Below are 15,475 nucleotides of genomic sequence, written 5' to 3'. Positions count from 1 at the left end.
TGAGGGAGTGCCGCACTGTCGGAGGGTCAGTGCTGAGGAAGTGCCGCACTGTCGGAGGGTCAGTCCTGATGGAGTGCCGCATTGTCAGAGGGTCAGTACTGAGGGAGTGCCGCACTGTCGGAGGGTCAGTGCTGAGGGAGTGCCGCACTGTCGGAGGGTCAGTGCTGAGGGAGTGCCGCACTGTCGGAGGGTCAGTGCTGAGGAAGTGCCGCACTGTCGGAGGGTCAGTGCTGATGGAGTGCCGCATTGTCAGCGGGTCAGTACTGAGGGAATCCCGCACTGTTGGTGCTTTAGTGCTGAGGGATCGCTGCACTATTGGAGGGTCTGTGCTGAGGGAGTGCCGCACTGTTGGAGGGTCAGTGCTGAAGGAACGTCGCACTGTTGGCGGGTCAGTGCTAAGGGAGCGCCACACTGTCAGAGAGTCAGTGCTGAGGGCGGCACTGTGGCACAGTCGTTAGCATTGCTGCCTCACAGCGCCAGAGTCCCGGGTTCAATTCCCGCCTCAGGCGACTCTCTGTGTGGAGTTTGCACATTCTCCCCGTGTCTGCGTGGGTTTCCTCCGGGTGCTCCGGTTTCCTCCCACAGTCCAAAAATGTGCAGGTTAGGTGAATTAGCCATGCTAAATTGACCATAGTGTTAGGTGAAGGGGTAAATGTAGGAGAATGGGTCTGGGTGGGTTACGCTTCGGCGGGTCGGTGTGGACTTGGTGGGACGAAGGGCCTGTTTCCACACTGTAAGTAATCTAATGTTGGCGGGTCAGTGCTAAGGGAGTGCTGCACTGTCGGCGGGTCAGTGCTGAGGTAGTGTCACACTCTCCGAGAGTCAATGCTGAGGGAACGTCACACTGTCGGCGGGTCAGTGCTGAGGGAATGCCGCACTGTCAATGGGTCAGTGCTGAGGGAACGTCACACTGTCGGCGGATCAGTGCTGAGGGAGCGCCGCACTTTCAATGGGTCAGTGCTGAGGGAGTGCCGCACTGTCGGAGGGTCAGTCCTGAGGGATCGCCAAACTGTCGGACGGTCAGTGCTGAGGAAGTGCCGCACTGTCGGAGGGTCAGTGCTGAGGAAGCACTGCACTGTCAGAGGGTCAGTGCTGAGGGAGTGCCGCACTGTCGGAGGGTCAGTGCTGAGGGAGCGCTGCACTGTCGGAGGGTCAGTGCTGAGGGAGTGCAGCACTGTCGGAGGGTCAGTGCTGAGGGAGTGCCACACTGTCGGAGGGTCAGTGCTGAGGGAGCGCCGCACTGTCGGAGTGTCAGTGCTGAGGGAGCGCCGCACTGTCAGAGAGTCAGTGCTGAGGGAACGTTGCACTGTCGGAGGGTCAGTGCTGATGGAGTGCCGCGTTGTCGGAGGGTCAGTGCTGTGGGAGTCCCGCACTGTTGGTGGGTTAGTGATGAGGGATCACCGCACTGTTGGAGGGTCTGTGCTGAGGGAGTGCCGCACTGTTGGAGGGTCAGTGCTGAGGGAGCGCCGCACTGTCCGAGGGTCAGTGCTGAGGGAACGTCGCACTGTTGGCGGGTCAGTGCTAAGGGATTGCCGCACTGTCGGAGTGTCAGTGCTGAGGGAGAGCCACACTGTCGGAGGGTCAGTGCTGAGGGAGTGCCACACTGTCGGAGGGTCAGTGCTGAGGGAGTGCCGCACTGTCGGAGGGTCAGTGCTGAGGGCGTGCCGCACTGTCGGAGGGTCAGTGCTGAGGGCGTGCCGCACTGTCGGAGGTTCAGTGCTGAGGGAGTGCCGCACTGTCGGAGGGTCAGTGCTGAGGGAGTGCCGCACTGTCGGAGGGTCATTGCTGAGGGAGTGGGCACTGTCGGAGGGTCAGTGCTGAGGGAGTGCCGCACTGTCGGAGGGTCAGTACTGAGGGAGTGCCGCACTGTCGGAGGGTCAGTGCTGAGGGCGTGCCGCACTGTCGGAGGTTCAGTGCTGATGGAGTGCCGCATTGTCAGAGGGTCAGTACTGAGGGAGTGCCGCACTGTCGGAGGGTCAGTGCTGAGGGAGTGCCGTACTGTCGGAGGTCAGTGCTGAGGGAGTGCAGTACTGTTGGAGGGTCAGTGCTGAGGGAGTGCTTTATTGTTTTATCAGATGATTTGTTAAACTGGGGCTCCACTTGTCTTTCCCAGTGCGTACAGTCATAGAATCATACAGTATGGAAACTCTCCTTTTGGTCCAACTACTCCTTGCGTACCATGATCCCAGTTAAACCAACCCAAATTTCCTGCACTTCCCTCCAAAGCTTTCCCATTCATGAAGTTATCCAAATGTCTTTTAAGCGTTGTAACTGTACTCATATCAACCATTCCCTCTGGAAGGTCATCCCACACATGAACCACTCTCTGTGTAAAAGCTTTGCCCCTCATGTTCTTTCTAAATATTTATCTTCTCACCTTCAAAATATGCGCCCTAGCTTTGAACAGCTCACCCCAGGGAATAGACCTTATCCATGCCCCTCATGATCTTATTAACCTCAAAAAGGTCACCCCTCAGTCTCCTCCACTCCAGCAAAAAATGTCCCAGTGTTTCCACTCTATTTTTATATTTAAAACCCTCACTTCCTGGCAACACCCTATATAGTATGATTTCAAAGAACAGCTGGGGAGTTGCCTCATCTCCTGGTCCATGATTCTCACCAACTAACGTCACTAATACAGACAATCTGATCATTATCTGATCATTATCAGATTGTTCTTTGCAGAACCTTGCTGTAGACCTGCTGTGGTTGCTCCTAAACTGGAACAGACATGACAGTTTAAACAGTCTGTGAAAGACTGCAAACAGGTTGGAACATTAGGGCACTGAGAATGGGTCAGATATTAACAGTGCTATCAAGCAGCACCTGCTCAGTGACGCCCAGTTTGGGTAACCCCAGGGTCACTCAGCTCCTGACCTCATTCCAGCCTTGGGTCAAACATGGACAAAAGAGCTGGATTCCAGAGGGGAGGGGAGAGGGACAATCCTTGACATCAGGGCTGCATTCAACTGAGCCTAAGCTGCATCAAGGAGCCTAAGAAAAACTGGAATCATTGGGCAAACTCCCTACTGGTTGGAGTTATACCTGGCACATAGGAAGATGATTGTGGTTGTTGGAGATTAGTCATCCCAGCTCCAGGACATCCCTGCAGGAGTCCCTCAGGGGAGTGTCCCCATGCTCTGGCCCTCGCCCAGCTGCTTCATCAACGCCCTTCCTTCCACCATAAGGTCAGAAGTGAGAATGTTCACTAATGATTGGCAAAATGTTCAGCACCATTTGTGACTCCTCAGATACTGAAGCAGTCCAAGTTCAAATGCAGCAAGATCTGGACAGTATCCAGGCTTGGGCTGACAAGTGGCAAGTAACATTTGTGTCACACAAATGCCAGGCAATGATTATCACCAATAAGAGACAATCTAACCACCACCCCTTGATATTCAATGGCATTATCATCATTGAATCCCCCACTATCAACATCCTGAGGGTTAAAATTGATTAGAAACTCAACTGGATTCAGCCATTGAAAGACAGTGGCTACAAGAGTAGGTCAGAGGCTGGGAATACTGCAGCAAGTAACTCACCACATGACTCCCCAAAGTCTACCCACCATCTACAAGACACAAGTCAGGAGTGTGATGGGATACTCCTCATTTGCCCTGGGTGGGGGCAGCTCCAACAACACTCAGGAAGCTTGACACCATCCAGGACAAAGCAGCCGCTTGATTGGCACCACATCCACAATCACTCACTCCCTCCACCACCCACACTCAGTAACAGCAGTGTGTATTATCTACAAGATACACTGCAGAAATTCACCAAAGATCCTCAGACAGCACCTTCCAAACCCACGACCACTTCCATCTAGAAGGACACAGGCAGCAGATACATGGGAACACCACCCCCTGCAGGTTCCCCTCCGAGCCATTCACCATCTTGACTTGGAAATATATTGTTGTTCCTTCACCGTCACTGGGTCAAAATCCTGCAATTCCCTCCCTAAAAGCATTGTGAATCTACCTATAGTATGTGGACTGCAGTGGTTCAAGAAGACAGCTCACCCCCACCTTGTAAAGGGCAACTAGGGATGGACAATAAATGCTGGTCAGCTAGCAATGTCCACGCCCCACCAGAGAATGAGAAAAGGCCAGTGATACACACATCCTGTGAGCAAAGAAAATAAAGAATATAATGTGCAGAGTCTGGAGAAACAAAATTTAGAAAATATGAGCAGGCCTATGCCATGGCTGACCATCTAACTCAGGACCCTGTTCCCACTTCCTCCCCATACCATTTAATCCCTTTAACCTTAAGAACAATCTCTAACTTCCTCTTGAAAAAGCATCCAATGTTTTGGCCTCAACAGTTTTCTGTGGCAGAGAATTCCACAGGCTCACCATATTCTATGTGAAGAAAGATCTCACCTCAGTCCTAAGTTTTCCATCCCACATCCCTTGATTGTGACTCCTAGTTCTGGACTCCCTGGTCATTGGGTACATCATTCCTGTGACGACAGTGCTCCTTTAACAAGGGTTTTTACAAGAGGGGTTGTAAAAGGCAGAGATTCCAATTTGTCTGGATTTTGGGCTAATGGCTAACAGATACTGCCTAAGGCAACAATCAGGGAAACGGCTTTTCATTTTTTTTTTAAACACTTGTACAATGAAAGAGGAGAAGGGGAATGGCCAGTTCTCCCAGTTTAGAGTTTCTTTCCTGGGTGGGTTTAAGCAAGCAGTCTGCTTGAAGCTTCTGGGTCAAAGAAAGCTGCTGGGAGAAAAGGTCCCCTGATTCAACAAATGTCTCTCTCTCTCTTTCTCTCTCTCTCTCTGATATCTCTCCTGTAAGAACCTGGGCTTGAACTTACCTTTTTGCCAAGGGGTGTGTCTGCGGGAAAATTGCAGGAAATTGGAACAGCATCATTAAGTTGCAATAGAGTCAATTGGGTTTTCACAGAGGTTAAGTTATTCTATATTCTGTTCTCTTTTGTTCATATTTCATTCGGTTGTCTGTAAATAATTTATTTTGTTTAAAACTGAGTGGTTTGACCAGCTGCATCCCTCCTGGCATATCCACCTTACATCTGCTTAAAACAACTAGAAAAGTTAGGGTCTGGGTACCTCCTTGAAATGCTTTGAGGGGGTCTGGCCTGGTCCACAACATATCATTCCTTTGTTTACGCTGTCTAGTCTTGTTTGAATTTTACAGGGTTCTATTAGATTTACCCTCATTCTTCTAAACTCCATGAATATCATCCTAACCAACTCAGTCTCTTCCTCATGCGTCAGTCCTGCCATCCCAGGAATCAGTCTGGTGACCCTCCACTTCACTCCCTCCATCACCAGGGCATCATTCCTCAGATAAGGAGACCAAACCTATATACAATACTCCAGGTGTGGTCTCCCCAAGGCCCTGTATAACTGCAGCAAGACATCCCTGCTCCTGAACCCCAATCCTCTCACTACGAAGGTCAACATACCTTCTTCACCACCTGCTGTACCCACACACTCACCGTCACCACCTGCTGCACCTATATCCTTCCCTTCAGCGACTGGTGTACAAGAACACCCAGGTCTTGTTGCACCTCTCCTTTTCCCAATCTATCACCATTCAGATAATAATCTAACCTCCTGCTTTTCTTACCAAAGTGAATAACCTCACACTTATTCACATTATTCTCAAACTGCCCTGTATTTCCCCACTGACTCAGCCTGTCCAAATCTCATTGCATCCTCACGCTCCCACACAGCTTTGTGTTATCTGCAGACTTGGAGATATGACATTGAGTTTGTTCATCTAAATCATTCCTGTGTATTGTGAATAGCTGGTCTCCAAGCACTGATCCCTGTGGTAGTCCACTGGTCACTGCCTATGACTTGGTAAAAGACCCATTTATTCTTCCTCTTTGTCTCCTGTTTGTAAACTCAGTCCTCTATCCATCTCAGTATGGAACCCCCAATTCCACACGCGTTAATTTTACACAGTAATCTCTTATGTGGGACTTTGTCAGAAGCTTTATAAAAGTCCAAGTCAACCACAAGTTCTACATGGTCAATTCTACTAGTTACATCCTGGAAGAATTCCAGCTGATTCATCAAGTCTCATTTCTCTTTTATAAATCCATGCTGACTGTGTCCAATCTTTTTGCTGTTTTCCAACTGCTCTGCTGTTAATTATTGTTTAATGGATTCTAGCATTTTCCCCATTACCAATGTCAAGCTGACCAGCCTTTAATTCCCTGTTTACACTTTACTTCCCTTTTAAACAGAGTAAAAACAGTGACTGCAGATGCTGGAAACCAGATTCTAGATTAGAGTGGTGCTGGAAAAGCACAGCAGTTCAGGTAGCATCCGAGGAGCAGGAAAATCGACGTTTTGGGCAAAAGCCCTTCATCAGGAATTGAGCTCTATTCCTGATGAAGGGCTTTTGCCTGAAACGTCGATTTTCCTGCTCCTCGGATGCTGCCTGAATTCCTTTTTAAACAGTAGTTCACATTTGCTAGCCTCCAATTCACCAGGAACTGTTCCAGACTCTATACAATCTTGAAAGATGACCATCAACGTGCCCACAAGGTCACTTCCTTAAGTACACTGTAATACAGATTTTCAGGCTGTGGGGATTGCTCATTCCTGATAAAGGGCTCCTGCCCAAAACATTGATTTTCCTGCTCCTCGGATGCTGCCTGACCTGATGTGCTTTTCCAGCACCACTCTAATCTGATCTCTGATCTCCAGCATTTGCGGTCCTCACTTTTGCTCAGGATTTAATCCAATCAATATTCAGAAAGCCATTACTCTATTAATATTGATTTCCTTTAGTTTCACCCTCTCTCTTGACCCCTGGTTCTCGAATATTTTTGGGAAATTATTTGTATCCTCCTTTGTGAAGCCAGAGCTACGATATTTTTTAGTCAAACAGGTCTGGTGTGGAGAGTAAGCAGAGTGAATGGGTGACCTTTCAGTGACCCTTTAGGGCTCAAAATGTTAACTGTCCCCACAGATGCTGCCAAATCAGATGAGTTTTTCCACCAATCAGTGTTTTCTTGTCAGATTTTCTGCATCTGCAGCTCTTTGTTTTATTTTTTTAATTGGTCAGCTCCCACTTTGTTGCCCACTATAACTTCCCCTGTTTCTGACTGTAATTTGTCTATACTAACCGCTTTCTCTACACATACCGATATAAACTTTGACAATCAGTTTCCATGTTCCCTGCAAACTTAGTGTCATGCTCTATTTTCACCCTCAATCATAAAAACATAAGCAATGGCAGCAGGATTGGGTCATCTGGCCCCACTGATCTTTTTATGGACTCAGCTCCATTTACCCACCCTTTCACCATAACCCATCATTCCTTTACAGTTCAAAAATCTATCAATTTTTGCCTTAAAAAACATTCAATGAGGTAGTCTGAAGTGCTTCACTGGGCAGGGAATTCCACAGATTCACAATCCTTTGGGAAAAGAAGTTCCTCGTCAGTTCAGTCCTAAACCTGTTCCCCCTTGTTCTGGTTTCACCCACCAGTGGAAACAACCTCCCTGTTTCTATCTTATCAATCCCTTTCATAATTTTGTATGTTGCTATAAGATCTCCCCCGCCCCCCCCCCCCCCATTCTTCTAAATTCCAGTGAGTACAGTCCCAGTCTACTCAATCTCTCCTAAGATACTCCTCCCAATTCCGGAAACAATCTAATGAACCTCCTCTGTAGACTCTCTAATGCCAGAACATCCTTCCTCAAGTAAGGAGACTAAAACTGTACACAATACTCCAGGTGTGGCCTCACCAGCAACCTGTACACAGCTACAATATAACCTCCCTGGTTTTAAACTGCAACCCTCTAGCAATGAAGGACACTATTCCATTTGCCTTCTTAATTACCTGCTGCACCTGCAAACCAACTTCTTGAGATTCATGCACAAGGACACCCAGGTCTCTCCGCACAACAGCATGCTGCAATTTTCCAATCCATCAATCAATCCCTTTAATATAAACTGTTTCCAATCCTCCGACCTGCTGCCTTTTTTGGCCAGTTTCTATGCCTCTTCTTTGGATCTAATATTATTCTTAATTCCCCTTGTTAGCCATAGCTGGGCCAGCTTTCCTGTTTTATTTTCCAGGCAGGCAGGAATGAACAAGGATGTGAACGGGTGACTGGGTGAACATGACTGCTTGGTCTATTGTGGTTCTCCTACCTCTCTCTGAAGTTGCTCCATTAATTCCTCATAGTTCTCCTTCGCTGTGATACGTTTGACCCTTTCCTTCCTTGCAAGATACTGACGGCATGCACACTGAATGATGATGGCAGATCTCTCTGTGGAAAAACAGAAATTACACGCTGTCCACGTGGAGACCACTCCAGAATGAAAGGCCAGAAGGTTTATTGACTGAAATGTGCTGATGCACCCATTTAATTTCATGTTACCCGAATACTGACTTCCAATTACAACTGGACAGCAACAACTAGACACAACGAGGACCTTCTTAGCACAGTAGGAAGCATGTCGCTCTCACAACCAGAGCTGAACACATGCAGTATTAAAGGATGAAGTGTACAAATACAGCACTCCCTCAATATTGTCCTCAGACTTGTCTAAATTCTCTGCTCAAACTTTGATTTTGAGTTTGACTCCACACTTTGTGCATTATAGATTATAGAAATATAAACCAAAGGACAAGGAAACAGATAGGTGCCCAACTTTACAGAAAATGAGACAGGGAATCACCCAGAGTTCTGGATGGTCTCTTTATTATGGTAATAAAGTGTGCTTTTATTTTCATGATGCATCTATCAAACATCTCAGATAATGTATTTGACATTACCTTTGAAGGATTTACCTGCTCCTTGTTTCGAAGTGCGAAACTGAGCTACAGCCTTCTCAACATGATGACATGAATTACATTAGCTATATCACAGACCACTCAGTAAATCACAGCCTCATTTGAAGAAATTCCTGTTCACCGATCACCTCCATAGTCAGTGACGCACACTGGGGTTTGTTCGTTACCGAAACTGACACTGCTGGGTGGCAAAGAACATGCCCTTCACTCAGGATGGGGTTCTGACTGGCAGGCACAGTGCAGGAGGGGAAACCTGCTCACCTGAGTGAGACCTGAAGAAACAAGGAGGTGATAGACAAAAGAACTGCAGACGCTGAAATCGAAGGAAGATAAGCAAGAGGTTGGGGGAACACAGCAAGGCAGGCAGTAACAGGAGGGAGAGGGACACAGAAAGGCAGGCAGCATCAGGAGGGAGAGGGACACAGCAAGGCAGGCAGTAACAGGAGGGAGAGGGACACAGCAAGGCAGGCAGCATCAGGAGGGAGAGGGACACAGCAAGGCAGGCAGCATCAGGAGGGAGAGGGACACAGCAAGGCAGGCAGTAACAGGAGGGAGAGGGACACAGCAAGGCAGGCAGCATCAGGAGAGAGAGGGACACAGCAAGGCAGGCAGCATCAGGAGGGAGAGGGACACAGCAAGGCAGGCAGCATCAGGAGGGAGAGGGACACAGCAAGGCAGGCAGTATCAGGAGGGAGAGGGACACAGCAAGGCAGGCAGCATCAGGAGGGAGGGGAACACAGCAAGGCAGACAGCATCAGGAGGGAGAGGGACACAGCAAGGCAGGCAGCATCAGGAGGGAGGGGAACACAGCAAGGCAGGCAGCATCAGGAGGGAGAGGGACACAGCAAGGCAGGCAGCATCAGGAGGGAGAGGGACACAGCAAGGCAGGCAGTATCAGGAGGGAGAGGGACAGAGCAAGGCAGGCAGCATAAGGAGGGAGAGGGACACAGCAAGGCAGGCAGTATCAGGAGGGAGAGGGACAGAGCAAGGCAGGCAGTATCAGGAGGGAGAGGGACACAGCAAGGCAGGCAGTATCAGGAGGGAGAGGGACACAGCAAGGCAGGCAGCATCTGGAGGGGGAGGGACATAGCAAGGCAGGCAGCATCAGGTGGGAGAAGGACACAGCAAGGCAGGCAGCATCAGGAGGGAAAGGAACACAGCAAGGCAGGCAGCATCAGGAGGGAGAGGGACACAGCAAGGCAGGCAGCATCAGGAGGGGGAGGGACACAGCAAGGCAGGCAGTATCAGGAGGGAGAGGGACACAGCAAGGCAGGCAGTATCAGGAGGGAGAGGGACACAGCAAGGTAGGCAGTATCAGGAGGAGAGGGAACACAGCAGGGCAGGCAGCATCAGGAGGGAGAGGGAACACAGCAGGGCAGGCAGCATCAGGAGGGAAAGGAACACAGCATGGCAGGCAGTATCAGGAGGGAGAGGGACACAGCAAGGCAGGCAGCATCTGGAGGGGGAGGGACATAGCAAGGCAGGCAGCATCAGGTGGGAGAAGGACACAGCAAGGCAGGCAGCATCAGGAGGGAAAGGAACACAGCAAGGCAGGCAGCATCAGGAGGGAGAGGGAACACAGCAGGGCAGGCAGCATCAGGAGGGAAAGGAACACAGCATGGCAGGCAGTATCAGGAGGGAGAGGAACACAGCAAGGCAGGCAGTATCAGGAGGGAGAGGGACACAGCAAGGTAGGCAGTATCAGGAGGGAGAGGGAACACAGCAGGGCAGGCAGCATCAGGAGGGAGAGGGAACACAGCAGGGCAGGCAGCATCAGGAGGGAAAGGAACACAGCATGGCAGGCAGTATCAGGAGGGAGAGGAACACAGCAAGGCAGGCAGCATCAGGAGGGGGAGGGAACACAGCAAGGCAGGCAGCATCAAGAGGGAAAGGAACACAGCAAGGCAGGCAGAATCAGGAGGGAGAGGGACACAGCAAGGCAGGCAGTATCAGGTGGGAGAGGATAACAGCAAGGCAGGCAGCATCAGGAGGGGGAGGGAACACAGCAAGGCAGGCAGCATCAAGAGGGAAAGGAACACAGCAAGGCAGGCAGCATCAAGAGGGAAAGGAACACAGCAAGGCAGGCAGCATCAAGAGGGAAAGGAACACAGCAAGGAAGGCAGCATCAGGAGGGAGAGGGACACAGCAAGGCAGGCAGCATCAGGAGGGAGAGGGACACAGCAAGGCAGGCAGCATCAGGAGGGAGAGGAACACAGCAAGGCAGGCAGTATCAGGAGGGAGAGGGACACAGCCAGGCAGGCAGCATCAGGAGGGAGAGGGACACAGCAAGGCAGGCAGTATCAGGAGGGAGAGGAACACAGCAAGGCAGGCAGAATCAGGAGGGAGAGGGACACATCAAGGCAGGCAGTATCAGGAGGGAGAGGAACACAGCAAGGCAGGCAGCATCAGGAGGGGGAGGGAACACAGCATGGCAGGCAGCATCAAGAGGGAAAGGAACACAGCAAGGAAGGCAGCATCAGGAGGGAGAGGGACACAGCAAGGCAGGCAGCATCAGGAGGGAGAGGGACACAGCAAGGCAGGCAGCATCAGGAGGGAGAGGGACACAGCAAGGCAGGCAGCATCAGGAGGGGGAGGAACACAGCAAGGCAGGCAGCATCAGGAGGGAGAGGGACACAGCAAGGCAGGCAGCATCAGGAGGGAGAGGAACACAGCAAGGCAGGCAGCATCAGGAGGGTGAGGAACACAGCAAGGCAGGCAGCATCAGGAGGGAGAGGGACACAGCAAGGCAGGCAGCATCAGGAGGGAGAGGGACACAGCAAGGCAGGCAGTATCAGGAGGGAGAGGGACACAGCAAGGCAGGCAGCATCAGGAGGGAGAGGGACACAGCAAGGCAAGCAGCATCAGGAGGAAGAGGGACACAGCAAGGCAGGCAGCATCAGGAATCTGAGGGAGCACAGCAAGGCAGGCAGTATCCGGTGTGAGAGGGACACAGCAAGGCAGGCAGCATCAGGAGGGAGAGGGACACAGCAAGGAAGGCAGAATCAGGATTATGGGGGCACACAGCAAGGCAGGCAGCATCAGGAGGCTGAGGGAACACAGCGAGGCAGGCAGCATCAGGAGGGAGGGGAACACAGCAAGGCAGGCAGCATCAGGAGGGAGAGGGACACAGCAAAGCAGGCAGTATCAGGAGGGAGAGGGACACAGCAAGGCAGGCAGCATCAGGGGGGATAGGAACACAGCAAGGCAGGCAGCATCAGGAGGGAGAGGGACACAGCAAGGAAGGCAGCATCAGGAGGAAAGGAACACAGCAAGGCAGGCAGCATCAGGAGGGAGAAGAACACAGCAAGGCAGGCAGCATCAGGAGGAAAGGAACACAGCAAGGCAGGCAGCATCGGGAGGGGGAGGAACACAGCAAGGCAGGCAGCATCAGGAGGGAGAGGAACACAGCAAGGCAGGCAGCATCAGGAGGGGGAGGGAACACAACAAGGCAGGCAGTATCAGGAGGGAGAGGGACACAGCAAGGCAGGCAGCATCAGGAGGGAGAGGGACACAGCAAGGCAGGCAGCATCAGGAGGGATGGGAAACACAGCAAGGCAGGCAGCATCAGGAGGGAGAGGAACACAGCAAGGCAGGCAGCATCAGGAGGGAGAGGAACACAGCAAGGCAGGCAGCATCAGGAGGGAGAGGAACACAGCAAGGCAGGCAGCATCAGGAGGGAGAGGGACACAGCAAGGCAGGCAGCATCATGAGGGAGAGGAACACAGCAAGGCAGGCAGCATCAGGAGGGAGAGGAACACAGCAAGGCAGGCAGCATCAGGAGGGAGAGGAACACAGCAAGGCAGGCAGCATCAGGAGGGAGAGGGACACAGCAAGGCAGGCAGCATCAGGAGGGAGAGGGACACAGCAAGGCAGGCAGCATCATGAGGGAGAGGGACACAGCAAGACAGGCAGTATCAGGAGGGAGGAGGTACACAGCAAGGTAGGCAGCATCGGGAGGGGGAGGAACACAGCAAGGCAGGCAGCATCGGGAGGGGGAGGAACACAGCAAGGCAGGCAGCATCAGGAGGGAGAGGAACACAGCAAGGGAGGCAGCATCAGGAGGGGGAGGGAACACAGCAAGGCAGGCAGTATCAGGAGGGGGAGGGAACACAGCAAGGCAGGCAGCATCAGGAGGGAGAGGGACACAGCAAGGCAGGCAGCATCAGGAGGGATGGGAAACACAGCAAGGCAGGCAGCATCAGGAGGGAGAGGAACACAGCAAGGCAGGCAGCATCAGGAGGGAGAGGAACACAGCAAGGCAGGCAGCATCAGGAGGGAGAGGAACACAGCAAGGCAGGCAGCATCAGGAGGGAGAGGGACACAGCAAGGCAGGCAGCATCAGGAGGGAGAGGGACACAGCAAGACAGGCAGTATCAGGAGGGAGGAGGAACACAGCAAGGCAGGCAGCATCAGGAGGGAGAGGGACACAGCAAGACAGGCAGTATCAGGAGGGAGGAGGAACACAGCAAGGCAGGCAGCATCAGGAGGCTGGGGGAACACAGCAAGGCAGGCAGCATCAGGAGGGAGAGGGACACAGCAAGAAGGGCAGCATCAGGAGGCTGGGGGAACACAGCAAGGCAGGCAGCATCAGGAGGGAGAGGGACACAGCAAGGCAGGCAGCATCAGGAGGGAGAGGGACACAGCAAGGCAGGCAGCATCCGGAGGCTGAGGGACACAACACGGCAGGGAGCATCAGGAGGGAGAGGAACACAGCAACACTGGCAGCATCAGGAGGGAGAGGGACACAGCAAGGCAGGCAGCATCAGGTGGGAGAAGGACACAGCAAGGCAGGCAGCATCAGGAGTGAGAGGGACTCAGCAAGGCAGGCAGTATCAGGAGGGAGAAGGACATAGCAAGGCAGACAGCATCAGGAGGCTGGGGTCACACAGCAAGGCAGGCAGCATCATGATGGAGAGGAACACAGCAAGGCAGGCAGCATCAGGAGGCTGGGGGAACACAGCAAGGCAGGCAGCATCAGGAGGGAGAGGGACACAGCAAGGCAGGCAGCATCAGGAGGGAGAGGGACACAGCAAGGCAGGCAGCATCAGGAGGGAGAGGGACACAGCAAGGCAGGCAGCATCAGGAGGGAGAGGGACACAGCAAGGCAGGCAGCATCAGGAGGGAGAGGGACACAGCAAGGCAGGCAGCATCAGGAGGGAGAGGGACACAGCAAGGCAGGCAGCATCAGGAGGGAAAGGGTCACAGCAAGGCAGGCAGCATCAGGAGGCTGAGGGAACACAGCAAGGCAGGCAGCATCAGGAGGGAGAGGGACACAGCAAGGCAGGCAGCATCAGGAGGGAGAGGGACACAGCAAGGCAGGCAGCATCAGGAGGCTGAGGGAACACAGCAAGGCAGGCAGCATCAGGAGGGATAGGAACACAGCAAGGCAGGCAGCATCAGGATTTTGGGGGGACACAGCAAGGCAGGCAGCATCAGGAGGGAGAGGGACACAGCAAGGCAGGCAGCATCAGGAGGCTGAGGGAACACAGCAAGGCAGGCAGCATCAGGAGGGATAGGAACACAGCAAGGCAGGCAGCATCAGGAGGGAGAGGGACACAGCAAGGCAGGCAGCATCAGGAGGCTGAGGGAACACAGCAAGGCAGGCAGCATCAGGATGGAGAGGAACACAGCAAGGCAGGCAGCATCAGGAGGGAGAGGGACACAACAAGGCAGGCAGCATCAGGAGGGAGAGGGACACAGCAAGGCAGGCAGCATCAGGAGGTTGGGGGAACACAGCAAGGCAGGCAGCATCAGGAGGGAGAGGGACACAACAAGGCAGGCAGCATCAGGAGGGAGAGGGACACAGCAAGGCAGGCAGTATCAGGAGGGAGAGGGACACAGCAAGGCAGGCAGCATCAGGAGGGAGAGGGATACAGCAAGGCAGGCAGCATTAGGAGGGAGAGGAACACAGCAAGGCAGGCAGCATCACGAGGCTGAGGGAACACAGCAAGGCAGGCAGCATCAGGAGGGAGAGGAACACAGCAAGGCAGGCAGCATCAGGAGGGAGAGGAACACAGCAAGGCAGGCAGCATCAGGAGGGAGAGGAACACAGCAAGGCAGGCAGCATCAGGAGGGAGAGGAACACAGCAAGGCAGGCAGCATCAGGAGGCTGAGGGAACACAGCAAGGCAGGCAGCATCAGGAGGGAGAGGAACACAGCAAGGCAGGCAGCATCAGGAGGGAGAGGAACACAGCAAGGCAGGCAGCATCAGGAGGGAGAGGAACACAGCAAGGCAGGCAGCATCAGGAGGGAGAGGAACACAGCAAGGCAGGCAGCATCAGGAGGGAGAGGAACACAGCAAGGCAGGCAGCATCAGGAGGCTGAGGGAACACAGCAAGGCAGGCAGCATCAGGAGGGAGAGGAACACAGCAAGGCAGGCAGCATCAGGAGGGAGAGGAACACAGCAAGGCAGGCAGCATCAGGAGGGAGAGGAACACAGCAAGGCAGGCAGCATCAGGAGGGAGAGGAACACAGCAAGGCAGGCAGCATCAGGAGGCTGAGGGAACACAGCAAGGCAGGCAGCATCAGGAGGGAGAGGAACACAGCAAGGCAGGCAGCATCAGGAGGGAGAGGAACACAGCAAGGCAGGCAGCATCAGGAGGGAGAGGGACACAGCAAGGCAGGCAGCATCAGGAGGGAGAGGAACACAGCAAGGCAGGCAGCATCAGGAGGGAGAGGAACACAG

The 15,475-nt window shown here is 53.0% G+C and overlaps 1 protein-coding gene across 3 annotated transcripts in view; it reads right to left on the bottom strand.

The window, feature by feature from the left end:
* Window positions 1-15,475, bottom strand: part of LOC122550355 (IQ motif and ankyrin repeat domain-containing protein 1-like) — a 250,072-nt gene that overhangs the window by 107,991 nt on the left and 126,606 nt on the right. For 2 of the 3 annotated variants that reach the window (XM_087986874.1, XM_087986875.1), the window contains one exon: window positions 8,145-8,263. The exons of the other annotated variant lie outside the window; for it this stretch is intronic. In XM_087986874.1, the coding sequence (XP_087843000.1) occupies window positions 8,145-8,263 (119 nt within the window). The remainder of the gene's footprint in view (window positions 1-8,144; window positions 8,264-15,475) is intronic. 3 annotated transcript variants of the gene reach the window in all.

The sequence above is a fragment of the Chiloscyllium plagiosum genome, unplaced genomic scaffold (genome assembly GCF_037043375.1).
Source record: "Chiloscyllium plagiosum isolate Xiang-an unplaced genomic scaffold, Cpla_swu_hap1 HiC_scaffold_5, whole genome shotgun sequence".
Taxonomy (NCBI): Eukaryota; Metazoa; Chordata; class Chondrichthyes; order Orectolobiformes; family Hemiscylliidae; genus Chiloscyllium; species Chiloscyllium plagiosum.
The sequence above is the reverse complement of the archived record's forward strand: the minus strand, read 5'-3'. Positions and strand labels throughout refer to the sequence as shown.